Source organism: Mauremys reevesii, linkage group 4 (genome assembly GCF_016161935.1).
Source record: "Mauremys reevesii isolate NIE-2019 linkage group 4, ASM1616193v1, whole genome shotgun sequence".
NCBI lineage: Eukaryota > Metazoa > Chordata > Testudines > Geoemydidae > Mauremys > Mauremys reevesii.
Genome location: NC_052626.1, coordinates 61665272 through 61692469, shown reverse-complemented (window position 1 = coordinate 61692469; position 27198 = coordinate 61665272). Strand labels below are relative to the sequence as shown.

At 45.7% G+C, this 27198-nt stretch overlaps 1 protein-coding gene across 4 annotated transcripts in view; it reads right to left on the bottom strand.

Annotated features, from left to right (window-relative positions):
* Window positions 1-27198, bottom strand: part of MAPKBP1 (mitogen-activated protein kinase binding protein 1) — a 129197-nt gene that overhangs the window by 16668 nt on the left and 85331 nt on the right. For all 4 annotated transcript variants that reach the window (XM_039534381.1, XM_039534380.1, XM_039534382.1 and 1 more), the window contains 16 exons: window positions 26849-27009; window positions 24015-24204; window positions 23176-23322; window positions 22040-22224; window positions 21819-21910; window positions 21295-21420; window positions 19383-19453; window positions 18816-18937; window positions 18017-18092; window positions 13522-13633; window positions 12818-12881; window positions 10542-10667; window positions 5023-5171; window positions 4433-4482; window positions 2683-2919; window positions 1014-1183 (listed from right to left, as the gene is read on the bottom strand). In XM_039534381.1, the coding sequence (XP_039390315.1) occupies window positions 1014-1183; window positions 2683-2919; window positions 4433-4482; window positions 5023-5171; window positions 10542-10667; window positions 12818-12881; window positions 13522-13633; window positions 18017-18092; window positions 18816-18937; window positions 19383-19453; window positions 21295-21420; window positions 21819-21910; window positions 22040-22224; window positions 23176-23322; window positions 24015-24204; window positions 26849-27009 (2078 nt within the window). The remainder of the gene's footprint in view (window positions 1-1013; window positions 1184-2682; window positions 2920-4432; window positions 4483-5022; window positions 5172-10541; window positions 10668-12817; window positions 12882-13521; window positions 13634-18016; window positions 18093-18815; window positions 18938-19382; window positions 19454-21294; window positions 21421-21818; window positions 21911-22039; window positions 22225-23175; window positions 23323-24014; window positions 24205-26848; window positions 27010-27198) is intronic.

Genomic DNA, 27198 nt, shown 5'->3' with positions numbered 1-27198 from the left:
TGTGAAGATTACAGTGTTCCATTTCATGGAATACTTCGGATTCAGACACTAAGATTTGACTTGGAACATGAAAGTCACTATGACAGATATTTACTGTAAGATAACTGGAGGGAGATTAGCCCTGACAGCTTGCAAACTGTGTGTGCTTTGTAACATGTCCAATCTGTATCCAACACCACCACAGGCCCCCTCCTTTCTAACATGCTGGAACTGCACATGGGTCTGCTCTGTCTAAATATTATTACTATAAAATTAAAAACATAAATAAAGAGAAACTGGGTTGCGGGGGGCGGGGAAATGGAGGAGGCTAAAAGTTTCAGCTACATAAAGTTGGCATGCACTATTCTATGAGAGCTCACCTAAAACTGAAAACTGGTACTCTGTACTGGAATGGGGGTCGGGGAATTAAACAGCTCTAAGTGGAAGGAGAGGGAGTGTTATTCAGAAAAGGAAATAGGGGGAAGTGAAGGTGTAAAGTGGAATGGTCTAAAATAGAAATGAAGAAGAGAAAATGGAAGACAAAAAGGTCTTCTTAGTCTCTCTGATTCCATTTAGCTGATGCAGTCATCGCATGCATGTTCATTAGCTTCGTCCAGCCTAATTTTAAAACATCCCAAACAAGCAGGTTTCCACCATATCCCTAGGGTGGCCATTCCACAGCCAAATACATCTCCACTGTCAGGAGGGTTTCCAGCATAAGATTTTCCATTACTTAAATTCAACTTGCATGAGGGAGGAAGAAAAAGAGAGGTTCTTCCATGTTCTCTATTTCAAGGAGAAATTGGAGGAGTTTGCCGACATGCATGACTTGCTCGCAAGCAGAGATTGTTTTACTGAACCCTATGTTCAGCTCCCTTTAGAATCAGGAGTGCATTAGTAAAGTCCTTAACTAAATATGTCCAGCATCGAGCTGACAACAAATCACCTCACCCAAGTAACCACAACTGCAGACAAGGAAAACAATGCAGCAGTGGCTTAGCCATACACAGAAGAGATTGTTTGGCTTTTTTAACCTGCTGCTGTCGGTGGGGTGGATCTCATCTTGTTCAGGGTAGATTACACATTCCTCACTCTCAAAGGGCTCCAGTTCCTGAGTGAAAACCCCCTCTTCACAGGACACAAGCCGAATCATTTGAGGTCGGACGCAAGGCCGGCTGTCCTGAGGAGCTATGGAGTCTCCAACCTGGTGCAGAAATACAGAAATAGTATAGGTTACTAGTGTATTTCCTTGACGTCAGCAGGGCAGTGTGGGAGTTATATAGCGCCCACTACAGCAAGGGATGCAATTAGAAAATAGCACTTTTTTCATTGGCCCTGTCCCATCTCCCTTCCCACACACAAACATACACACCCCCATCTGACAAGGTCAACCAGCTATTACACACACTGACCCTAATTCTCCTCTCACTTAGAATCATAGAAGATTAGAGTTGGAAGAGACCTCAGGAGGTAATATAGTCCAACCCCTTACTCAAAGCAGGGCCAACCCCAACTAAATCATCCCAAGCAGGGCTTTGTCAAGCCGGGTCTTAAAAACCTCCAAGGATGGAGATTCCATCACCTCCCCAGGTAACCATTCCAGTGCTTCACCACCCTCCTAGTGAAATAATGTTTCCTAATATCCAACCTAGACCTCCCCCCACTGCTACTTGAGACCATTGCTTCTTGTTCTGTCATCTGCCACCACTGAGAACAGCTGAGCTCCATCCTCTTTGGAACTCTCCTTCAGGTAGTTGAAGGCTGCTATCAAATCCCCCCTCACTCTTCTCTTCTGCAGACTAAATAATCCCAGTTCCCTGAGCCTCTCCTCATAAATCATGTTCCCCAGCCCTCTAATCACTTTCATTGCCCTCCACTGGACTCTCTCTAATTTGTCCACATCCTTTCTATAGTGGGGGGCCCCAAAACTGGATACAATACTCCAGATGTGGTCTCACCAGTGCTGAATAGAGGCTAATCACTTCCCTCGATCTGCTGGCAATGCTCCTACTAATGCAGCCCAAAATGCCGTTAGCCTTCTTGGCAACAAGGGCACACTGTTGACTCATATCCAGCTTCTCGTCCACTGTAATCCCAGGTTCTTTTCTGCAGAATTGCCACTTAGCCAGTCGGTCCCCAGCCTATAGCAATGCATGGGATTCTTCCATCCTAAATGCAGGACCTGCAGTTGTCCTTGTTTGACCTCATCAGATTTCTTTTGGCACAATCCTCCAATTTGTCTAGGTCACTCTGGACCCTATCCCTACCCTCCAGCATATCTACCTCTCCCCTCAGCTTAGTGTGTCCACTTATACCAACATAAAGCAGGAGTCACTCCACCGAAGTTAGGTACCAGCACAGAATGATCCATCTTGATCTAAGTAGTCTTCACAGGCCACAGCACCGTGTTAAAGATAAACAATCACAGGCTGCACTAGAACTCTGTGGGCCTCAGACGAAATGCAGGTCAGCCATTCCTGGAACTGAGGAACCATGGCTCAATGAGGAGGAGTGTTCTAGACAGAGGTCACCTGGCTACCAGTAATAGATTCAAGTGAAATAAAGTGCAGGAAATCAACCAGGCATTTACTGTGTCAGGCTCAATTCCCATTGGCCAGCAGCAGTCAAAGAGCTCCAGGAAGGCTCCTGTGGAAAGCCTTGGGTTTCCCATTGCCTATATGTTGAATCCACAGCCACTGTTACCTTGTTGACGTGCAGAGAGAGATCAGCATGCTCTTCTCTGTCATCCCCATTGCTGGTCTGGGACAGCGAGTCTCGACTGGGAGATCGAGAGACTGAGAAAGACTCCAGCTGGCGTAAGTCCAGCATGGATTTAACCGTCATCTCTATGTTACTGGTTGGCTGGGACCAACGGCCCCGCTGCCGGGGAATCTTGTTCATTGCAGTCTCTGAACGCTGGATCTCTGCAATCTCTTTCGCCTGGAGGAAGTCGAAAGAAAAAGATAAGAGTATTGGAGATAAAATTCTGCTTATGGAGAAATAGAAGCGAAAACCTAGGATCAAGTCAAAATAGTTGTCTATGCATCTTCCTAAACCCAAAAACCCTCAGTCATACAGAAAGCTTTAGTTATAAGAGCCTCATAATGTGAAGATGATCCAAGTGCACCCTCATTGTAACTAAATTTAATTAACCAAAGAAACCAATTCAAAATTTTTCATGTCAAGACAAAGTGGTTCAGTTAAATTTCAACCTCAAGCAACGTATCCTCATAAAGGCTCATTATTCAGGACTGAAGTGAAGGAGCAGGATACCAGAGGTAAAGAATTGCCCCAAAGGGTCCTAAATATATATGGAGGAATATCCAGCCTGTGTGAGATGCTGAGAAACCCCAAGACTCTGCAATATAGCTACTAGATGTATTTGTGTACGGCAGTGTGAAAGCCCACGAGTGCTGGGTCTCATGCTATTAGCACAAACTGAGACACCAAGACTCTGCTGCACTCAATAGTAACAATGGGTAAAAAGGTGGTTTTATTATATTGACTAGGATTTCCAGCCAGATTTTAACATTTTAAAAACTCTCTCTCACATCCTATCCTCCACCAACAATGGGACTGACTGACTAGATGATCCAGTACAGTTAGATCTATTCCAGGGTTAATTTTTATGATTATCATGTTCTACAAAATCATAAGCCTCTGACTGCCAGATGCTGGGACTGGATGACAGGGGATAGATCACTCGATAACTGCCCTGTTCTTTGTTCTTTCCCTCTGACCCATCTGGCATTGGCCACTGTTGGAAGATAGGATACTGGGCTAGACGGACCATTGGTCTGACTCAGCATGGCTGTTCTTATTCTCTAGCCACAATCAGCACATGGTAGTACTGGACACTTCCTCCCAAATTGAATGCTTCCTCACAGACTGGCCACAGCAATGGGATTCCTGCACTGGGAGATTTCCAGGGCCGCCCAGAGGGGGGGGCAAGAGGGGCAAGTTGCCCCAGGCCCCGCGACCCGCAGGGGCCCCCACGAGTGTTTTCCGGGGCCCCTGCGGCTCCGGTTGAGCTCCCGCAGGCATGACTGCGGCAGGTCGACGAGTGGACCTGCCGCAGGCATGACTGCGGAGGGGGCGCTCGTCCCGCGGCTCGGCTGGACCTCCCGCAGGGATGACTGCGGCAGGTCAAGCGGAGCCGCGGGACCACGGCACCCGCCGCAGCCACTCGTCCCGGGCTCCGGTCGACCTGCCGCAGGCATGCCTGCGGGAGCTCAACCGGAGCCAAATGCCGCCCCCCAGGGAAAGGGCCGCCCCACGCGCCTGAGCGGGGGCCCCCCACCGCCGAAGACCCCGGGCCCCCGGAATTCTCTGGGCGGCCCTGGAGATTTCTCACTGCAGTATTCCTACCATCAACCAGGATTAGTAGTTTCTGGTCTCCATAGATACTATTCCTTATGACGAGAAGAAAAATTTTAAAGAATTAGTGACTCACCCTCCTCATTTCCCAATGGGAGAGGCTTCTTGAGAGGGAAAGGTCTGGATCTGAAAAGAGACAAAACTATATCTAGTTGGGATCCTGGCCAGTAAGGCTATTTTATCCCCCTTTCTTTCCTCTAAAGCCTCATGGCTACTGCATTTTCACTTGTGATACCTGGCCCCAGTAATGAGAACTCCTAGAAGCAGGTATGGCAGACACCATTAGAAGCCTGGATCTGGTTTCTTCAGGCTTCCACTGACCACAGTGGCTTTTTATTGAAGAATCAGAAGCCTGAGGAGTCACTAGACTAATAGCCCCGATAGCTCTGATTGAAACCTCTTTGGCCAACCAGAATCAGTGAAAACCTGCTGAAAATTCTCATTAGGGAAGTCAGAATCGGCCTCTCTCCAGCTCAGCATAGGTAAGTATCGGCCTCTGCTCCCACCCCCAAAATATTCTCTTGGTATTTCCCTTCCTGCCTGCACTTGATTGCACCTTTGCTATTCCCATGTCCCTTCCCTGCCCCATACAGCCTCACAAGTCTGCCGAGGCTCAAGTCCCCTTCCCTTTTCTCAGTCCATGCCCCTCTCCTTTCCCATTTATACCTGAGTCTCTCTCAGGGTTGCAGCTGGATTGAATTTGGAAAGACTGTAGCCCATTTAACTCGTCTTCATCATTTCCTTCATCTTCACCATCTTTGTCGCTGTCTGATGAAAGCACTGGCACTGGCGATAGAACAGAGGTGGATTCGTGCCTGGGATAAAGGAATCAGAAGGAACATTTGGACAACATTACAGTATATCATAAGAAACCCCCATACTCCCACTTTACACCCATCATACAGCACAATTAGCAAGGCGTACCAATTTCTCCAAACATTTCCCTGATCCTCCTGCAAAACCTGACTTTGAGCCACCGTTCAAAGGTGCAAAGAAATAGACCAGACCAGCGGCAGTCCAGCATGTTCATGTGTTAGGAAGAGTTAGAGAATCCTGAATAGAACTGTGTTCACTAGAGCTGAGCAAAGTACAACTGTAGTTTCATCTTTCAATTTAAACCAATATTCAACAGTAATACTGTAGATAGCCAAATTTAAGGTCAAGATTGTCAGGACCTATTTAAGGGAGAGAAACAGTTTCCTTTGTTGGAGCATTCTATGCAACATAAACATCACAAGATGTTCCTTTTGATGGCAGTTTGACATTTGAGAAACAGATGGCCATTGTTGTAAGAAAGACCAGTTTGATTCCTGGATACAAACCTATTATACCCCAGTGACCTCGCGTGCATGGCCCATGCACCATAACATCACCATGCGGTGGTTGTCAGCCTTGGGGCACACTGAAGGATGTCAAACATACCTTGGATAGATCTTTAATCAAAATGGATAAGAGAGGCATTTCTGGCATGGATCCCAGAGGCACCCCAAGCATAAATTTCCATCAACAAAGGACTTATGAGCACAAGAGACATTTTCCCCACTCAGTCAAATTAGAGCTGAACCAAATCAGCTGAAGTAACAAAGTGCAATTAAATAAATTAAAAGCCTTTGACAAATCAGTCAGCACAGCACCCATGCTGTGACCTTGGGCAAGAGAACCCAGTGTAACATTAGCAACCTTTACAGAGGGCTGTGGGTGAGTGTCAAGTGCAAGACATTCAGGAGACAAAAATAACTCATCTATCAAATACAGAAATATCTGGCTAGGGACCAAATTCGCCTGCAATTTACAAATTTCAGGCAGTACTAAAATAGGATCCTCTATACTACAATGGCACTTTAAGTTCTATTTTATATGGAAGTGTAGAGGGATCTTACCCACACCTTTTCAGATGACTTTCAATATTTTAAGAGTAGGGTACAGAATAGAACTGAATGTTTTCTTAGTAGATTCTTCCAGCAAAATGGTCCAATTGCAGATTGCCCTTCTCTGATTTATCCATCTGCGCCGGTCAGTCTCTGCATCTTTCCTATTGGTCTCCATGTCTCTCCAGTCTGTCCTTCTCAAGGCTTTGTGCCTCTTGTGCCTGAGCAGTGAAATCCTGCCAGGGCTCATTCATTATAACACCTTTTGTGTATGTCCACACTGCAGCTGGGCACCAGTCTCCCAGCCTGAGTAGAGAGAGACTAGCACCAGCAGGGCTCAACCTAGTGCACTAAAAAGAGCAATGTGGATGTTCTGGCTGAGGCTGGGAGTCTGGGCTCTGAAGGCTAGTGGGTTGGGTGGGCTTAAGAGTCCAAGCTCCACCCTGAGCCAGAACATCCACATTGCTAGTTTTAGCATGCTAGCTCACGCCCCACCAGCAGGAGTCTGTCCATACAGGCTGGAGACCTGCTCCCAGCTGCAGTGTAGACATATCCCAAGTGGCTATCCTGTATATTTAAAAAATTGTGTATTATGGTATAAACCACAGGAAACAATGCTACCTTTGGTAGGTTTGATAGTGTTTTTTCTGTTTGGTCCATCAAGGGTTTTGTTAGTATTATTTTGTTTAATCAGGTTTTTTTAATAACATTACTAGTCAGATATTTCAAACTTCATTGATAATACTGTGTGTCAAGTCACAGCTACCTTTTGGGAGATTCTTGGGCATACTGGAGCTGGTGGGAGTGGGGAAGGGCTAGCAGATCAACCAGAATGGATGCAATTTATATACAGAAAGGTACAGCAAAAGAAGGGTCCTGATTAGGGTGACCAGACAGCAAGTGTGAAAAATCGGGACAGGAGATGGGGGTATAGGAGCCTATATAAGAAAAGGACCCCAAAATCAGGACTGTCCCTATAAAATCGGGACATCTGGTCACCCTAGTCCTGATCATGCATCAACTCCTTCCCTGGGGGTGGCCCTGTGCCCACCTGAAGTCCCATTGATGTTAATGGGGCTCCCTGCAGCTGCAGAAATCCACCAACTCAGGGCTAGTTACAGGATTGGGGCTTCAATTATAAGCTCCCTTGGGTAGAGACATAGTCTTTGGTCTGCAAAATGCCACATAATTAATACATCATTGTAACTATGCCATTTTGTGTTCTGAAGTTAATTCAGACTTAAAGGATGTGGGGGAGGGAATCTAAGAACAGTGACTGTTCTTATAACAGACACACTTACAAATGTTCTAACACTGAGCCTGTGCTGCTTGCCTCCTCAGAGCTCAAGGACATATTAATCCTGTTATAACACTCTAAGAGGTGATGGATGCAGAACATACTGGCAGTTCTGTACTTCCTCTCTCAAAAGGTCTGTGGGTTGAAAGCACACCCCTTTGTAATTATCACAATGGTACTGATTGAAATGGAGTTATATTGGTGTAAAACTGGAGTAACAGTAGTGAATCAGGCCCCAGTCTTGATTTTACATCAAACGCCTGTCACGTTCCCAGCCACGGGAAATACCCAGCTTTCCTGGAATGGACCACTGCCTCATCAAACATTTGACAAGGGGCTATCAATTTAGAATAAATCCAAGGACAAACAGTGCTTCTCTAGAGCGCATACAAACTCTTTACACTGGTTTTAGAAGCACTAGCCAAAGTTAAATCAAGTTTATCTCCTGCTATTAAAGATAGAGCTTCAATAAAATCATACAAAAAGGGGATTTAAAAATACACTCTGCCAACCCATGCATCTATAATCCCTGAAACTTTCCACAGTGAGATCAGTGTAAAACCTCTCTTCCAAATAACTTGGAACCAAGTGCTTTCCAAACAATAAAACAATGTGTTCGCACCAACAGTCAAAATTATATTAAAAGCCTCTATGCAACTCCTAGTATGAAAAACAAAAGTATCTCAGAAAAGCCCATAATGCACCAGCGATATGAAATGAGCACGGGCTACATTCTCCCATCAAACAAACAGCTCAAGTTAAATGGGGAGAACACATCAGCAATTCTCATGACTAGAAGCAGAACCCAGAGAGATATTGCATGCACTAGAGAAAACAACAGCAGCATAAAAATGAAATGGCTCAAAGGAATTCATTATTACATAAGGTGGGATGCAGAACAATAGGATTGCAGGACAATAGTCAGTGAGGCCAGTCCACACACTGACAGTCACAGCTGGATAGATACGGCATTATTTTGGATTATAAATCTTCAGTTCCCCACTGCCTAATCAGTGCTCTCGCTTCCCCAACTTTCTGAAGCTCTCTTTTTTTGCTCATCCACCTTGGGACACGCTCAGAACATGGAGGCATTGCACCAATTAGCTGGTGGAGCAGATCACCTCCCTTGCTTCCTACCGAAACTGTAAACAATACAGCTCTGAAAGGAGCCTCACAAAATAAATACATATCCCTGGGGATGGAGCATCTTAATGCTTCTGTGGACCTTATACCTAGACCACTTACAATATAATACTCTTACACCTCAAGAAGCAACCCAATTCTATAGAGCAGCTTATACACAGATTCTGAAGGCAAAACAAAAGCAGATATTACACATCTATAAAACATGGACTCTTACTCAAGATCCTCAGTTCCTCTGCTCCACACAGTGACTCCAGACCAAATCGGCTATTCCTTCAAATTCAGCCAGCAATCCAAAATGCTCTGGAACTGTCTGCCGATAGCCAGTGACCACACTGACAGGTCGAAACTGAAAACAAGCTTTAAGCTGACCAACCTAAAGTGTTCCAGACTAGCAAAGAGGTCACCAAACAAGTTTTCCAAATTGCTTGTGCTGGTGTGGCACCCATTCAAGCCTCCAGCAAGAGAATGTGACAGAGACAAGTCTCACCTAGTGCCAAATGAAACTGGGAGCGTCCGTCACAGACTGCGCCTCAATAAGGCAAAGTTGCAGCTGCTGGAATGATGGAGAGTCTGCTATAAAAAGCACATTGCTTTACAGCTCTAACATTTTGGCTAGAAAAGGCTGCTTCATGGCTCAATATTGAGGCATCCCAGAATAATTATTGCATGCATGTCGGACAGGAGATACTTCAAGGAAAGGAAACCTTAGTCCATGCTCAGTGAAACTATGCACACAGACTTTCCTCCTGCACACTCTGCTCCCAAAGAGAGGGGAAGGTTCTTGTAATTCTTTCAAACCACCAGTCTGGCAAGACCTTCATCACTTTGGCACTTTTACATCCAGATTTTAACTCAAAGTCATTTGAGGAGGAAAAGGAGGGAGAATCCAAAAAATATTTATGGATCCAATTCTCATTTTGATACCATGTGAGCCTGCTCAGGGCTGCAGATATTTCCCTCCTCCACCCCCCTCTCCCAAATTAATGTCAGCACATAAAGCCACATATTTTACACTGAACTGATCCACAGCCCTAAAAGCCCAGCCAGTCCTCCCAGCTGAGTTTGTTCTGTTTGAAACTCAGAGCTCAGTACTTGAGTACCATTGTTCAGAGGAGGATCACTGGATAAATTTAGATCTATTCCAGAGTTTCCAGTTTGTGCGGTTTATTTTTAGACATGTTTTGTTTACTGTAAGAGCAACAAAAAAATCTGACTAGCCAGCAAAAGTCATTCCCTTGGAATTATATTTTTTTAAAAGTGACCCTCCCTGAAACCTCCACTCCTGGGGCTAAGTTAACAATGAACACAGCAGATCTTTAGGACCTGCCAGTGCTTTTCACAAAAAAAAAAAAAAAAAAAAAAAAAAAAATCAACACTGCAAAAAAACATATAAATGGCAGGTATTTTTCAGTGCATACTTTGGATAAATCTAGCTGCCAGTTTTTGACAGGGTGGGTTTTTAACATAGACCCAGAAATCTCTAGCCATAAATTACCAAGTTCTCCTTGACAGGATGTTATGTACCTGTCTCAGTATTGCTTTGAAAAGTAGATTTCTGACACCATGTTCAGCATTAATTAAAGAGCTGTGACATTCAGTACAGATTACAACACAGAATGAAGCGATGCTGGATGTACCCTGCCATTAGATCATAGAGACAGGTTTTAAATCCAAAAATGCAGAGATGCAGAACAAGCAGCACAAGAAACCAGTGCAAAGCCAACAAACAACAAAAGGAAGAGAAGCTGAAAAAATACTCTTGATGAGGGATAACAACCTCCTGCAGTTAACCCAAGTCCACCTTTAAATGTCCCACACAAACTAATATCTAGCCCCACCAACTGTTCTCCCTCTTTGCACCCCTCACCTCTTACCTGATAAGTCCAGCTGTCTTGTGTGGTGGTGATTTCTCCACCTGCTTCCCTCTTTGCTTCATGTCAGCTAGCCGCTGTCGCATGCTGATGGTCATCTCAGAACTCAGGCGCCAAATGAAGATACAGCTGGAAGTGGGGAAAGAGTGAACAAGGTAAGTTTCCTTTCAGTCCAGAGTTATTAATATTCTCCATCAGCGAGGCTAAGAATTTCCTTTCTGGTTTTGGGAGCCAACCTAAAGGGAAAAAGACAGAGCCCAGTGGGCACAACTAGAGTGCATGGTACTTTGGAGACAGACATTTAGGGAATCTCTTCTCCCACCATAGGCTTGACCACATGTAGGCTCTCTGGCTGCAGAGACTTTTCTATTGACAAAAGATGCTTTGAAGCCCCTCTTTTGGGGACATAGGTAAGGTAAGATTTTGTTTATTTGTTAAATTTTGTATATAGCACCTAGACGTTATGGCCGTAAGTGCTAAAAAAAACCTTTAAAAACACAAAAACTACAGGGCTCCTCAGGTTGGGGAGCATCCTATCCTCACGGCATGTCCACTTATGTTCAACCTCTTCTCAGTGCTGAATGATTTCCTTCCTCCCCTGTCCCCAACTAATCCACTTGGTCTAATCATACCTAGGTAGAAACAGGGAAGTAATGGTACTGTCATTACCAAAGGGCTGCACTCCTTTTGGCCCCAAATGGGATTTAGTAGGGTTCCTAGACCCCATCAAATGCCAGCAAACTGGTATTCCAAGGTGGTGGTTGCAACCTCCTCTTCCAGGCTACAAAGGCGTTTGCTTTGAACTGTTCAACTATGACTTTTTTTTTTAAATCCTTTTCTTGTTATTTCAAATCAGAGGAGCTTGCAACCACCACTGCAAGCACTGGTGCCCCATGATTTTTCTGGAGGCACAAGTTGGACATATTTTTAAAGTGACAGCACTATATGTTACACCTAGTTATGCAAGGTTATGATCTAGTACAAGCTCTGTAGAGAGGAGCCCAGCCTACGAAGTTTGGATCTAGTTTAAAACTTCCCCAAAGTTTACACAGGATCCAAACACACATTAAGATGCACCTGAAAATGAACTGAAGCCAGTACAGTCTACGGAGTATAGATGTAACAAGCAAGAAAGTTGCAAGAAACATTGCTAAGTGGGGAGCCCCATTCTACACAACCTGACGTTTCCAAATTGTCCTTGAGTGTAGCCTCATGCAGACGCTATTAGGGTAACACAACCCTATAAAAAAATCTTGGTACTTCTATGTTCTAGTGATTAGGTTGAAAAAAATGTTGACAAAACTTTTCCCCATAGAAACATATTGGTTTCAACAAAAATTTCATTAGGAAAGTTTCTCAGATCCTCAGTGGAATTTCTGGTAGTTGGGACTCTCACCTGAGATGTGGGAGGCCCAGGTTCAAGTCCTTGCTCTACCAGATTTGGACTGGGGACTTGAACCTACATCTCCCAGGGAAGTGTCCTATTCTGGAGTTGGGGTGGGCATTTGTGTCTGTCTGTCTGACTCACTCAAATTTTTTCATGGAAAAAAATTAAAATATTTCATTTTGGTTCCACAGGAGAATGAAAACAAATTTCAAAACCTCAGAATGTTTTGCAAAATGGAGAAGTTTTGTGGCCAGCCCTACTGGTGACTAGATTCAGGAGCATTGTTCCCAGTTATTGAAACCATACACATTTACACAGACTTCTCCTGAACAATGGAAACTCCCCAGCTAGTTTTTTAAACAGCAGAGTCAAAGTTGTGAGATGCTGCAGCCAGAAGCTAAGGCACCCTTGGGCTGGCCAGCTGCATCTCTTCACAGGGCAGCTTTCTCTCTCACACACACAAACAACGGTTATAATTCCTAGATGTGACATCAACAGCATGAATTACAACTGAGAAAGCAGACCCAGCCTGTTCATGAAGTATCAGGGCAGGTCAAACGTGTAGATAACTCATTGGCAAAATCACAGAGTTTAGGGACACAAAGCTCTGCATAATCATGCCCTGCCAGCTACTCAGCTCCAATCTTCTCCACAGCTCCACCCGCTAAGATTTCCTGGGTTGTGCAGCACCTATTTGGGATCCAGGAAGCACAGAGATTGTTTCGGACATCACAACACACCCATCACAAATTGCGATGCCCTGAACGTGTGTGCTCCGCCTGCTTTGCAGAGGTGGTTTAACTCCTGCATGAAATGGCACAAAACCACAGACTGACACTCTACTGAAGGAGGAGAGGGAGTTAATATCCCCAACAGCAAGCCCCGGGCTTACCTGTCACCAGAGACAGAGATCAGGTGTTTGCAGTCGTTACTGAACTTCATCCCAGTTACAATCTCTGTGTAAAACAGAACAGAAGAACAACGCCTCTTTAAACATGCCACTGTGCAGCACAGATCATTGGCAAAATAGATTAGCTGGACTCAGCTCTGTACTCAATGATCAGATCCAGCATGTTTGCATGGAGCAGAGATACACAAATTCCCCTACCACATCTAGGTGGTCCCTCTAGGACAGAATTAAGATTTATTGATATATAATACTGGGAAAGCCCACACCTGAATGAACATGAAGAATGAGCAATCTGCCCACCTTGGAAAGCGATCTTTCGGGGTACTGTTGAGATGTATTATAGAGAGGCTTATGATTCCCTGGAAAAGGAGTGGCTGGTTTATAGTCCACTTGAAGTGGCTGATAAAAATTCTGTAAAACATTTTACTGTTTATGAGATTTTTTAAATAAAAAAAAAAAGTTGAAATTTCAATAAATATTTTTGATTGTCAAAATTTCAGCCAGCTCTACTCCTGGTCAAAAGAACCCAAACATTTCCAAGGTGGACTTTTTGGTTTGTTTTTAATTGAAAATTGAATCACCAATTAAAAGTTTCATTCAAACGTCAGAAAAAATGTTGACCAACACTACATGCCACAGTATAACCTGCAGCTAAAAAGGCACTTGCTGAAGCTTCTGTAACTCACCTGAGTGCCCATACATTGTGGCCACACACTCGCCGGAGTAGAAATCAAATATGGAGAGGTTCTTGTCAGAGCAGCTAGTTGCAATGTAGAGACCTGAGGGATCAGTCTGCACCTGGTTGAGGAGTACAGGAGGCAGAAAGGGCTGGTGAGAAAGTACCTTAGACAGATGCACAAGAAATGCCCAGGATGCCAGAAAGAGGGGCACACTCACACCACAAAAAGAAAGGTTTAGAGTCACCCTAAGCCCTGTACTCCAAAAGGGCATCAGCAGAGGTGCTGGAACTAGGGGTGCTGGAGGTGCTGCTGCACCTGCTGTCTTGAAATGGTTTTCATCTAGTTTCCTGAGCTGAGGTAGGCCAAGTAACACTAGACAGATGCTAGCTAACATGTTCTTTAAAACCTCCAACACCACGGATTCCACAACCTCACTTGGAAGCCTATTCCAGCACTTAACTATCCATAGAGCTAGAAAGTTTTTCTTAATATCTAACTTAAATCTCCCCTGCCACAGATTAAGCCCATTATTTCTTCGCCTACCTTCAGTGGACACAGAGAACAATTGATCATCATGCTCTTATTAACAGCACTTAACATAATTGAAGACTTATCAGGTCTTCCCTCAATCTTCTTTTCTCAAGACTAAACATGCCCAGTTTTTTTAAACCTTTTCTCATAGGTCAGGTTTTCTAAACCTTGTAACATTTTTGTTGCTCTCCCCTGGACTCTCTCCAATCTAGCCACATCTTTCTGAAAGTGTGGCATCCAGAAGTGGTCACTGTACTCCAGGTGAGGCCTCACCAATGCCAAATACAGCAGGACAATACCTCCCACTTCTCACATACCACACTCCTGTTAACACACCCCAGAATATTTGCCTTTTTCACAACTGTATCACATTGTTGACTCATATTCAATATGTGATCCACTATAATGCCCAGATCCTTTTCAGCAGTACTACCACCAAGCCAGTTATTCCCCATTTTGTAATGTGTGTTTGATTTCTCTGTCCTATCTATAGTAATTTACACTTGTTTTTACTGAATTTCATCTAATCGATTTCAGACCAATTCTCCAATTGGTCATCATTTTGAATTCTAATCCTGTCCTCCAAAGTGCTTGCAATCCCTCCCAGCTTGGGGTCAACTGCAATTTTGTAAGTATAGTCTCCACTCCATTATCCAAGTCATAATTAAAAATATTCAATAATATCAGACCCAGGACAGATTCCCATGGGACCCCACTAAATACTTCCTCTCACTTTGACAGCAAACCATTGATAACCACGCTTTGAGTAGTCTTTTAACCAGTTATACACCAACATTGTAGTAATTATAGATAACATGACTCTCACCCATGCCCCTACTCAGCCACCAAACCATCCAGCCACCTTATGTCAAGCCCCCAACCCAACCCACTTAGACTCATAGACTCACAGACTTTAAGGTCAGAAGGGACCATTATGATCATCTAGTCTGACCTCCTGCACAATGCAGGCCACAGAATCTCACCCATCCACTCCTGTAACAAACCCCTAACCTATGTCTGAGTTATTGAAGTCCTCAAATTGTGGTTTGAAGACCTCAAGCTGCAGAGAATCCTCCAGCAAGTAACCCGTGCCCCATGCTGCAGAGGAAGGCGAAAAACCTCCAGGGCCTCTGCCAATCTGCCCTGGAGAAAAATTCCTTCCCGACCCCAAATATGGCGATCAGTTAAACCCTGAGCATGTGGGCAAGACTTACCAGCCAGCACCCAGGAAAGAATTCTTTATAGTAACTCAGATCCCACCCCATCTAACATCCCATCACAGACCACTGGGCATACTTACCTGCTGATAATCAAAGATCAGTTGCCAAATTAATTGCCAAAATTAGGCTATCCCATCATACCATCTCCTCCATAAACTTAGTCTTAAAGCCAGATATGTCTTTTGCCCCCACTACTCCCCTTGGAAGGCTGTTCCAGAATTTCACTCCTCTAATGGTTAGAAACCTTCGTCTAATTTCAAGTCTAAACTTCCTAGTGTCCAGTTTATATCCATTTGTTCTTGTGTCCACATTGGTACTAAGCTTAAATAATTCCTCTCCCTCCCTAATATTTATCCCTCTGATATATTTATAAAGAGCAATCATATCTCCTCTCAACCTTCTTTTGGTTAGGCTAAACAAGCCAAGCTCTTTGAGTCTCCTTTCATAAGACAGGTTTTCCATTCCTCGGATCATCCTAGTAGCCCTTCTCTGTACCTGTTCCAGTTTGAATTCATCCTTCTTAAACATGGGAGACCAGAACTGCACACAGTATTCCAGATGAGGTCTCACCAGTGCCTTGTATAACGGTACTAACACCTCCTTATCTTTGCTGGAAATACCTCGCCTGATGCATCCTAAAACCACGTTAGCTTTTTTCACGGCCATATCACATTGGCGGCTCATAGTCATCCTGTGATCAACCAATTGTCAAAACTCTCCCAAGAATTACATCTAGCCTACTTCCCAAATGCCAAAATCCCCCACAACACCCCAAACTCAATCTGAGACTAAAGTTGATTGTCTCTGAAGGCCCCCCACCACCAACCCCCTTTAATTACTGATTTGGGATCCACTATTTTTGGTTGATCCTGGTTCCTTTCAGGTTTAAGCCTATCCCAGGCCCAGAAATTATAGCTAGGAAAGTTACATAAAATACCAAATCTCTCCAACACCCAAGATCCAAGCCTTCAACATGGAAACGAGCCATAAGTTTAGTGCTGTTGGGAACTTGTGCTAGCTGATATCACCATCAAACCTCCAGTTTCCACAATTCCATATTGCCTGATAAAAAGCAATGCGATAAAAAAAACCTCAAATGACTTTCAACATGTCAACTGCTGTACTTCTCCATTTGCTATGTTACCCTCTCTGCATGCTCAGTTCTGGAGCTGTTATTACATGCATGCAAAATTCCAATTCTATATATGATCTCAGACACCAAACACGTTTAAATTCCAGAGCCAAGCACGACTGCCCGGTTACACAGTTACCCTCTAAAAAGTAAAGAACGGGCTGAAAAACAGAAAACACCTTATGCTGCTATACTTTACTAGTGCTCAGTAGTACAGTGCTCTCTCCAGGTCAGCCAAAGCAAATACATGCTGGATATTTAAACACGAACAAACAAACAAAAACCCAACATCAGTAATATTTCATTGTTTGGGGTTGCAAAGAATTGAGCACTTAATAAGACAGAGCAGCCATTTTTTATTTTCGGTGCCTTGGTTTGTAAGTGTAGTAGGGAAGGGGAAACTATAGTAATTGCAGATAAAGTGTAATTACCTGTGTGAACAAAAGCAGAAAAAGGTGACTATGGAGGCATCCCGTTCGTCAGGAGAGGCACAGGGCTAGGAAACAAGTGGGCATGGTATCCCAGGGTGGAGGTGTATTGGGCGGAGGTGCACAGACCAGCATGCACAGAACCTGCCTACACAGCACTGGGCTCTAGAGGCGTTCCAAGTCCCTCAGGATAGCAGGGTGTTTCAGCATGAGCATGGCTGGGTTTAATCTATCCCTAAGCCTCCCATTTGTCTGAAGATCTCTTCCTTGGCGGCACCCTCTCATTTCCTTGGTTTCACAAATTTCTCATAAACCTTGAATGCCAGCAGCTGCAGCATGTAATCGTAAAGCAAATAAACACAAGGGCTGGAATGAGCTCTTTCCAAATGGAGCTCGGGGAAAAAGCAATCGCATCCAGGAGTCCCAGCAATGGCCAAGGACTACAAGGAAAAACAGATCCGAGGCAGGAGTCCAAAGACTGCCTTGTACATAGTATGACACTGCCGGCAAGTGCCTCCAGAGCCAGCAGGAGAAAATGCCTTTGGTTCTTGTAAGAAGCACCACATAGGCCAAATTCTCTTCTGATGTATATTGGTGCAGGTGCATTGAATTCAATGGAGCGTGGTTAATTTACACCAGCAGAGAATTTGGCCCAGTATATCACTTGAAATACAATGAGAGAGATTAAACAAACATATTCATTTATCCCCACTTTGGACTGAATTAGCCCATCTGTATTTACCCAGACTGTGGGTGGGGCGTGATAAGAGCTAGTATTTGTGGGTAGGTACTGGGAAGGATCTTTGAATTGGATCTCACCATTAGCTAATTGTTTTATGCACATGGGGTGAGGAGTAGCTGCTGCCTGAGTATTTGTCTTGGACACAAATGAATTTGTAAATGAATGTCTTGGATACCCAGAGCCTAGGATAGGCAGTTTTTAATAGGTACTAGATATCAAACAGCAAGAAATTCATTAATAAATGCTATCTATAGTCCACATTAGCACTTTAGAGGGGAAAAATTCACACCAAAATATCCTGCATCCATCCCTCACTTTCTGGAGTACTAGATTCAGCTCCGAAGAGCCAGGAAAAGAAAGAGAACAAGTGTATGTGGGAGGAGGGGGGGTAGAGGGGACGACTCATGGGGATGGAGGGGTGTCATGCTTGAATTTCTGGAGCTCTTACTTTAATGAGGGTGCCATCTTCACCTTGGGATCCCTTGTACAGCTTCTTCTGCTTCCCACTGCTTATGTTGAAAATCCTGAAGGTGACACAAGCCAGAACTCATCACATCCATGCATGGTTCTCGGTTTCTTCTCACAAGCTTCCCTTCCCTCTCTCCATGACAGGCCTCCCTGCACAGTCACTGTATGGAATGGAGCGGCAGAATGTAGGGCAGGTGGCCACTTCAAAGGAAGCACTATGTTGGCCATAATTCATAAAGCTCATAATCATTTAAGTGGTTAAAGAAACAGCCTGGGAGCTAGGACGGTGGCCCAAAGATCACATTATTCAGTACCAAGTCAAAGACCTGGGTTTGAATTAACACTCTTTCTTGCTTCTCATACTGGTAAAGTGAAGAGTATGGAGCAATCAGAAGAGAGGGAAATGAACCTCCCAGCACTTAATGAGAGCTATTGACCATATATTACAAGTGGCACTAACCAAACTCTACTCAGCTGTCCCAGCAGTAAGACAGCTGTGGCTAGGGATGCTGGAACAATTTGTACCGGGTGGGGGGTGCTGAGAGCTGTTGAACTAAACTGTAAACCCTGTAGTATATGATGGAAACCACTTCAAGCCAGAGGGTGCAGCAGCACTCTCAGCACCCCTAGTTCCAGTACCTATGGCCCATTCATTAAAAGGCAGGTTATATTTAGGGGTAGGGGAGCAGAGCTTCCATTTAAGCAGCAGTACAACCCAGACCACATATCACTGCCCAAATTCTGGGAGCACACCAAAATCCAATCACATATGAACCAACCTGATGTTACGGTCTTGACAGCCAATAGCAGCATATTTCCAGCTGGGGTCAACATCCATGTCATACAAAGTAGTCTTCCTAACAACGTGGTGTGTCCGGGTAAACCGGACCCCATCGCCCGTCTGAGCACAGGGATTAAAAATTAGTGAAAGCCAAGTAGTTAACCAGTCATAACAATCTTTTAAATGTGCATGACTTCCTCCCAAGCAGCTAGCCCGCACAAGCAAACCACGCCCTACGGTGACTCCTGCTGGGAGAGGCGATGATTGGAGGTGCAATGAAGTTCTTCCCACATCCAATGCTCTTGCACCATTTCCTATGATGACTTCTGCTGGGAAGAGGAATGGGTTCCCTAACCATTCCCTACAGTGACTGCTGCTAGGAGAAGCTGGGACTGGAGCAGCTGTGCACTTCCTTGTGGTTAGCACATTTAACAATCTCCTACATTGTCACATTAGGAGAGGCTGGGACTGGAATAGCAACAAACACTGCTCCCACACCATTCCTTGAAGGAGCTCCTCGGTGTAGCGGTTATAGAGAAGCATATGATGGCTATAACTAAGTTACCTTCTGTGCAGTGCGGAAATAGACACTCTTATCCGCTCCACAGCTGATCATTCGCACCTTCCCATCATTGGCTGGAAGAGAGAAAAAAACAAATGAACAGGAACCCAACAAGCAACGGAGGAGATTATGTTCTATTTAACCCATTCCTACTTGCCTATACCTGCCCCTGTACATCAGCCCTGCAGGATGGTGCACAGAACTGCAGAAGCCTTCTCTTTCCTAGAGAAGGAACAGTCTCCACCACCACTAGCCCAGAGGCACCCACAATGAATTCCACATAGGCCTCAGTGAGCAAGCAGACCCATCACGCAGCAGGTAGATATTTGATTCTGCAATGTCCCTCAACACTTCAGCATCATTGTAGTGCCCTTATTCTCTGGACACTACAGCACTCCCTGCTGATGTGGGTGGAAAAGGTAGCTCTGTGCTGCTGAGGAGCGGAGAACAGCCCATAAACCAGAGGTGGGCAAACTACGGCCTGTGGGACCGTCCTGCCCGATCCTTGAGCTCCAAGCTGGGGAGGCTAGCCCCCGGCCCCTCCCCTGTTGTCCCCCCCACCCCCGCAGCCTCAGCTAGCCATGCCGCCAGCGCTCTGGGCGGCAGGGCTGCGAGCTCCTGCCAGGCAACACGGCGGTGGGGCTGGCTCCAGCCGGGCTCTGAGCAGCATGGTAAGGGGACAGGGAGCAGGGGGGTTGGATAAGGGGCAGAGGGTCTCAGGGGGCAGTCAGGGGACAGGGAGCAGTTGGATGGGGCGGAGGTTCTTGGGGGCGGGGCGGTCGGGGACAGGGGCAGTTGGATAGGCATGGGAGTCTCGGGGGGCCTGGCAGGGGTGAGGATAGGGATCAAGGGGGCAGTCAGGGGACAGGGGGGTTGGATAGGGGGTGGAGGGGTCCCGGAAGGGGGTGGTTGGATGGGTCAGCAGTTCTGAGGGGGCAGTCAGGGGGCAGGAAGTGGGAGGGGGCAGATAAGGGGCTCGGGCCAGGCTGTTTGGGGAAGCACAGCCTTCCCTACCCAGCCCTCCATACACAGTTTGGGAACCTGATGTGGCCCTCAGGCCAAAAAGTTTGTCCACCCCCTGCCATAAACATATGCTGCACTAACTGACCAATCCAATTTACGGTGTCTTTCTTATTGCCACTCCCATTTTTGCCTTTGAAAGGCCAGACTTTCCTGCACTGCCAAAAAATAACCTCCTTAGAAACCAACTGTAGAGACTAGAATTTGCTTCCCGCTCAGTGTGAAGAAAATGACAATCTTTCCAAATTTAGTTAAAGAGGCCACATTCAGTCCTGGTAGAAAATGGACATAACTTCAGCGTCAATGAAATTGCACCCACATGCACCAGAGTTGAACCTGGCCACAGGGCTGACATGGTGGTCATCGGTTAGTGCACTGCGCTGCCCTGCCATCTGAGAGACTCAAGTACAATTTTCAGTCCCTGCCTGCCACTCCTCCAGCCATCAGTAACTAGGAGAGTTGTGAAGGCACAACACTGTGCTGCTGAGCAGCGTGAGGCACTCCATTCCCCCACAGTGACCACCTGCCCTATATTCTAGGCCAATTAATGCTGGCACGGCTATATTTTGAAGAGACCCTCAACCCAGTCTCTCTCAGCCAGGAGAACAGGAGTGGGTTGTAGGCATTTGAGATGGGTTTTAAAAAAATAAAATAAAAATAAGATCATTAGAGAATGTGACTCTCCAAAGAAATATGGAGGGAAAGGATAAGGTGATTTTGACCTTTCTAGTTATGGAAGGGGAAGAAAAAGGTAGCCTGATCTGTCCAAGTGATTAAAAGGTTAAACTTATCTACCTGCAAACTTCCCAGCTGTGATGTGAGAGGAGCAGTATTCCTACTGCTGTTGTTGGGATCTCACTCCCGCCAGTACAGAGGGGAGTACAGGATCTCTTACCTGCAAACTTCACAGCTGTGATGGAAGATGAATGCTCATCTAGTGTCTGCTGCAGGCTGTACTCCTTCCCAGCATCCAAGATGTGGATCAGTCTGTCCCGACTGGCTGATGCCAGGAGCTTCAACCCTACCAAAGATTTTAAAGAGGGTGAAACCTTCACTGAGAAGTAATTTGCTCCTTTGGTCATAGTTTTAAACATCCTCTCAAGTTAGGCTACAGAAGATCATCATAGATTAGTGCAAGTAAACAGATGTGCACAAGGAAATGTCCCCAGGCTTTCCAACTGTGATAGGGGAAGTAATGATCTGTGTCTACCTGTCTCCATACAACAGCAAGATGAGGAAGTCTGCTTCAAACTTAGGACCTTTTTTGTAATGTGACAGGCCTCTACTCTGCGAGCTATCAGTAGAGGGTTGTCACACAGGATGGTCAGAATGGAGTCATTTAGCAACACATACACAAGCCAGTACATCATAAGGGGTGCACAAATAATCAATGGGAATAAAGGCTCTGCCCTATCTTACCTGTGTCAGATTTGGAGTACTCCAGGCAGAGGATCTCCGAGTCATGGGCTTCCACCTTCAGCATTTCCCTTAGGGACTGCAACTCATGGATCCTGAAATAGGACACAGATGGATTTCAGTGTGAAAGTGGAACCACACAGAGTGAAAAATGAGAGACACAAACTAGTCTTTATGCCCATCCCCACCCCATCCTAACTCTTCGCCAGAAGCCCTAGGGTTACCTGAGAGTGCCTATCCTGTCGCCCGAGGCTAGGTGCTCTCCACTGGGGCTCACACAGAGTGTGCGAATCCCCACCTTTGTGTCCAAGGCCTGGATGTCAGCCTTGTCTGCACTCCCACCAGAGTTGTAATCAGTGTCCAGCAGGGCCTGAGTGTTGTCATCCACATAGATGATTTTCATCAGGTCCTTGGAAAGAAAGAAGGGGCCAGTGAAGTATCGAAGTGAAGCAGTGGCAGACAGACTCCTCATGAAACTGAAGCAATGGCCAATGTATTCCTTTCAGTGGCAGTAATAGGCAATGTGTCCCATCTGGGAGTGAAGCCCACAGCAGCAAGCCACTCAGTAATGATGAGGGAGAGATAAGTGGAGGGGGAATTAGCACAGTAACATCATACTATGGCCCTTCTACAGGAGGAGTTGGACAAAGCAAGCAGCCTTGGTGCTGGGAACAAGCTGCATGTCCTGTGCCACCGATAGACACCTGAGGACTAGACAGTAGTAGAATGGGGTGTGGTGGAAACGACTTCAGGTGTTCTTTAGCGATAACATGAGATGAGCCAAGTCATCAGGAATCTCTATTGCAAAATAGGCAAGAGTCTGTTACATGGAGCGCAGATTGCTCAGAAAGGGAGCTGGAGAGCTGGCTGGTGTAGCAGCTCCCTTAGGTTACATAACTGGTACAGAAGCAAATTGCTTGAACCAGCCATTGTACTGCATGAGATTCTTCGATTTAACATCACTGTCTATACATAGTGAAGAAATGAGAGTCAAATGGTTCTGAATCCACATGTCCAATTTCCACAGAACACCCTTTTATCAACCCTGACAATTAGAAGCATTACAGAGCTGGGACCGCAGAGAGAAACAGTTACATTGTCTTCTGAAGCATCTGGGATGAGACCCTCTGGAAGAGACCAGCACTGGTGAAACATTGATCTGTTCTGGAATATGAAGTCCTAAGACTCTTACAAAATGCTACTATTTATCTTTGCAGTTGGTCTGCCCCTACATTTCCCCAGGTCTGAGTAACTTCCCAGACACACATCGCCCCTTATGTGACCTGTGGGCCCTAAAAAGGACACTCAAGTGTAAGAGGAAGAAGGGAACCGAAGGCCACTGCAGAGTCTGGGATCTTACATTGCTGAGGATGTTCCGGTGCAGAGCTGTGCCATGGATGTTGGAACTCTCTGTATTCCACAGACGGATGGTGTTATCAGAAGAGCAGGTGATGAATGAACTTGGGGGCAGGCAAGACTGATTGTTGTCCTTCACTTCAGGATACACCTAGAGGCACATAACAAACAAACCGTAAGTGAGACATCATTGTGCCTGGTAGTCTAGTTACCAGAAGCAAGTTCCAAAACAAGGCCAGACCAGATTTCTACTTATTTGATACAGAGGAGGCAGCTGAGGACAACAGGAACTCAGCATACCTAGAATCGATTCAGTCACAGACTGGCTGGCAAATCACAGCTTCATGTTCATTCCAAATAAACAAATGCTGAGTGGAGTTACCTGGACATAGATGGTCTCTTGAATAAGACCCTCTGCTTTTTTCTAGCCCAATGGGAGGGGAGAGAGCCAGAAACCCTCATCACTTAACAGAGTTCAAACACAGAGCATAAGAGGGCAGCACTGGACTGTTGCCACAATCATTTGATACTGGAACATGGCTGGAGTTATCTCAAGATTTGATCCATGAGGAGAGGTTAAAAATAAGATATACAAAAATGCAGAGGAAAAGCCCCTGCCTGTTCCCTTTTCATATCGTCTTCCCTCCATTTCTGACCAGGCATGAGAGACGTGTGCACTTGCATGGTGTAAGTAACTCCATGAAGTTTCCTACCTTCCCTTCACAAACACCCCCCTAACTACACGAGCTGGAGGCAGAGTCCCTTACTGGGAAATACAGGCAGCCCCCATCTTACGCTGCCCCTCACCCCAGTTCGTGGGCACCATTCCTAGCCTGTCCTTACCTCAACACTCCACACGCAGGAAGAGTGGTATAAGGCAGAGTAAACCTTGCCCACTTTCTTCGGGTCCTTGACATCCCACACATACAGGCTGTGGTCATTGTAAACGCATGATAGCCACTGGTTGGTAGGGTCGAAGGTCAAGGCAATTGTATCTGGATACTTGGCATCCACCATACCAGAGAAGAGACGGCTGTGCAAAGACAGAACAACAGTCGGGTTATTTTTTGTAGCACTGGGGTGAGAGTGTGGACACAAAACTTGAAGCTAAAATCCTCTGGGAGGGAAGAGTTTGGTGCTAGCCAGAGGAAAGAGTATACAATGGTGTGGGAGTACAGTGAGTAGTTGGGGAGGTAACCACAATCTGTGAGGTGGAGAATCTGACTGTTGTGCCAGGATAGCAGCCTCTTTCCACATTAAAAAAATAAAAGTCCCAAGAGGGGCCTGAACTTCCTACGGTGGAGGGGCCAGTAGGACTGACTGCAAGGCTTGAGTTCCTTTACTTCACTCTCCAACTATTCAATTCACAGCTCAATTCAGACTCTCGCTCCGCAGCATGCTGGGAAGTAGACAAGACAAGAGAGCCATCAGATCTTTGGACTGCTAGTCCTTCCCAGTGCAGACACCTGGGAGCAAGGGAGAGAACGGTATTGCTGGCAGCGAAAGGTCTCAAGCACAAACAGCTGGAGTTAGAGGTAGCAGTGTAGGCAGCAAGAACTCCTATGTATATTCTAGTCTCCCAGCTGCTGGAGGGAAAAATAAAAGCTGAAATTAAATGGAGTAAAATTCCTGATGGAGGAGTCCTGGTGCATCACACTGCCGTGCAAAACAATCTGAGATTATAGCGCCAGGGAGACTTCCTGTTTCAGTGACGTTCTGAATCCACCTTCCCATAGGAGGAGCGGGGGCAACCAACCTTGCTAGTTTTAACATGGAGATTGGTGAGTTTATGCACAGGATTATTTGACTGGGTTGCTTGTGACAGCAGGAGACTGGACTTGAGAACCCAGGAGGTCCCTTCCAGTGCTATGTATTCATGTTTCTATGAGATCAGGGCCATGTTGTGAGAACTGAAGAGCTGGATTACAGGGTTAGGGTGCCAGCTAACGAGGAGAGAACCTCAAATGGTTGACATCAGACAAGATGGCAGCGGTTTGGTTATTTTTACAAGCCTCTTTGCTCTGCAAAATTGGTCTGGAAGTCACATGAAAACAGGCTCACTTAGCTCTTAGCCTGATGTTAGGAAAAATTATTTAAAAAAAAAAAAGTAAACATTGCAAAACCTCAAAAAAAGGTTCCACTCAGTTTCAGCTCTAAAACCCAGATGAGGATATAATTAACCTCACCTAGCATCAATCTCATTAAAAACCAGAGCCCAGTGCAGACTTAAGGCTGGAAAGACCAGAGAGATGCTCTTTAAATGCATTAATTGTCATGTTGTGGTTAGAGCAGCAGACAGGGAGTTAAGCGATCTGGGTTTTATTCTGAGTACGACCACAGAATTGCTATCTGGCCTTGGGAAAGTGGCTTCTCCTATCTATGCCTCATTCTCCCCATCTGTACAATGGAGCTCACCCATACAGCTCTCACAGAGGTGTTGTGAAGAGTTTTTGCAAAGTGTGTGGAGGCTGCAAACACCTTTATAAAGGTGGGCCCCTACTATCCTATCTTTACAAGTGGAAAAGGTGAGGCACAGACAGATTAAAGTGATTTAGCCAAGGCCAGGAGTCACTGGCAGAGCTAGGATTGGAGTCCAGGAGGTCTGACTAACCACTTGATCAAACTGCCCAGCCAATGGCAGTAATAGGCAGCTTTCCATTGAAATGCATGTTTGAGTCAAAAGCCCCACCACAAATAGACACGTGTCCCTGCTAGACCCCCCAGGAAGGAGGATTAATGAGAGCCCGCAGGAGAGAACACGACCGTGCCAGTCTTGACGAGAGGGGAAATGGCACAACTGTGTGGGGAAAAATCCATTGAAAACAATGACCTCAAAATAAAGTGGGGCTACCCCAACACCTCAGGGGCTCCCTAGGGCACAAGCAGCAATATGCTGTCATTAACTGATATCCCAAATTCCAGAAACATATCTGCTTTCAGATCAAGGGCGAGTGTATGAGCAGTGAATCACATTTCAATTAAAGGCACACACCACCACCAAACAAAGGAACAATTCATTCCAACATCTACATGTCCAGTATGAACCCCTCCCACTGTGGGTCAGAGCGGTTCATTAGACAGCCAGTCGCCAACGTGCCTAATCTATCTGGAAAAGAAAAGCGTATGGGCTGTGGAAACGTCCCTTTCCTCGGGGTGGATCCCAGCGGATGTTTGTTTCAGAGTAGCGCTGTAGGAGTGCAACAGAAGATTTGGTTGTGCTCAAGCATTTGCAAGCAGGGAAGAGTGAAGGGCTCTCTCCAATTTCAGCCTCCACAGACTAAGTAATAATCATGCATAAAATAATTTACCTAGGAAGGGTCCACTCAAAGGCCAACATCTGCACTTCAAAAAGTGATACTCCTTTTAGCCAGTTTTCCAGCAGGAGGGAGATGGCAGAGCAAAGGGGACAGGAGAAAACAGAACGCACAAGACAGAGGGAAGAAAGACTAGAGGGACAGGCAGGAGATTTGAGTGCCCAAGGACATCGGTGGAAAGCAAAACATCCCATGAAAGCCTATGTATCTCTTATCAATGCCGCTTTATAGTAATGAGGAAAGTATGCTGGAGGAAGAACCCTAGGGTGCAAGGCAAGGGCAGGATCACAAATCACACATCGTTACTGCACCTGCTCTGCCCATCCAAGCTTCTCCAGTCTCCTACCACCCTTCCTATGGTACCTGGCTTCAGTGACGCTGGCAATGTCCATTCCCAAGAAGTGCGGCTTCGGCAACGTAGTGACGAAGTGAAGGTTCAAAGGGTTAAAAATCCGCACCGTGCCATCAGCGCAGCCACAGAAGATGTAGTCATGGTTCACAGAGATGCAGTTCGCCACAGTAGTCTGAGAAGGACACAAAATCAACCAAGACAAGTGGGTCTCTCTCTCCGAACTGCCATGTAAACGACAGAGCACGAAGCACTCAAGATCAGAATGAAGTGAAGTGGAGTGAAATGAAGCCACACAGTTTAAGGAAAAGCCTGAAATCTGGATTTCCTTTCTGAGGAGCATCCAAGCCAAGGTCTGCTGTAG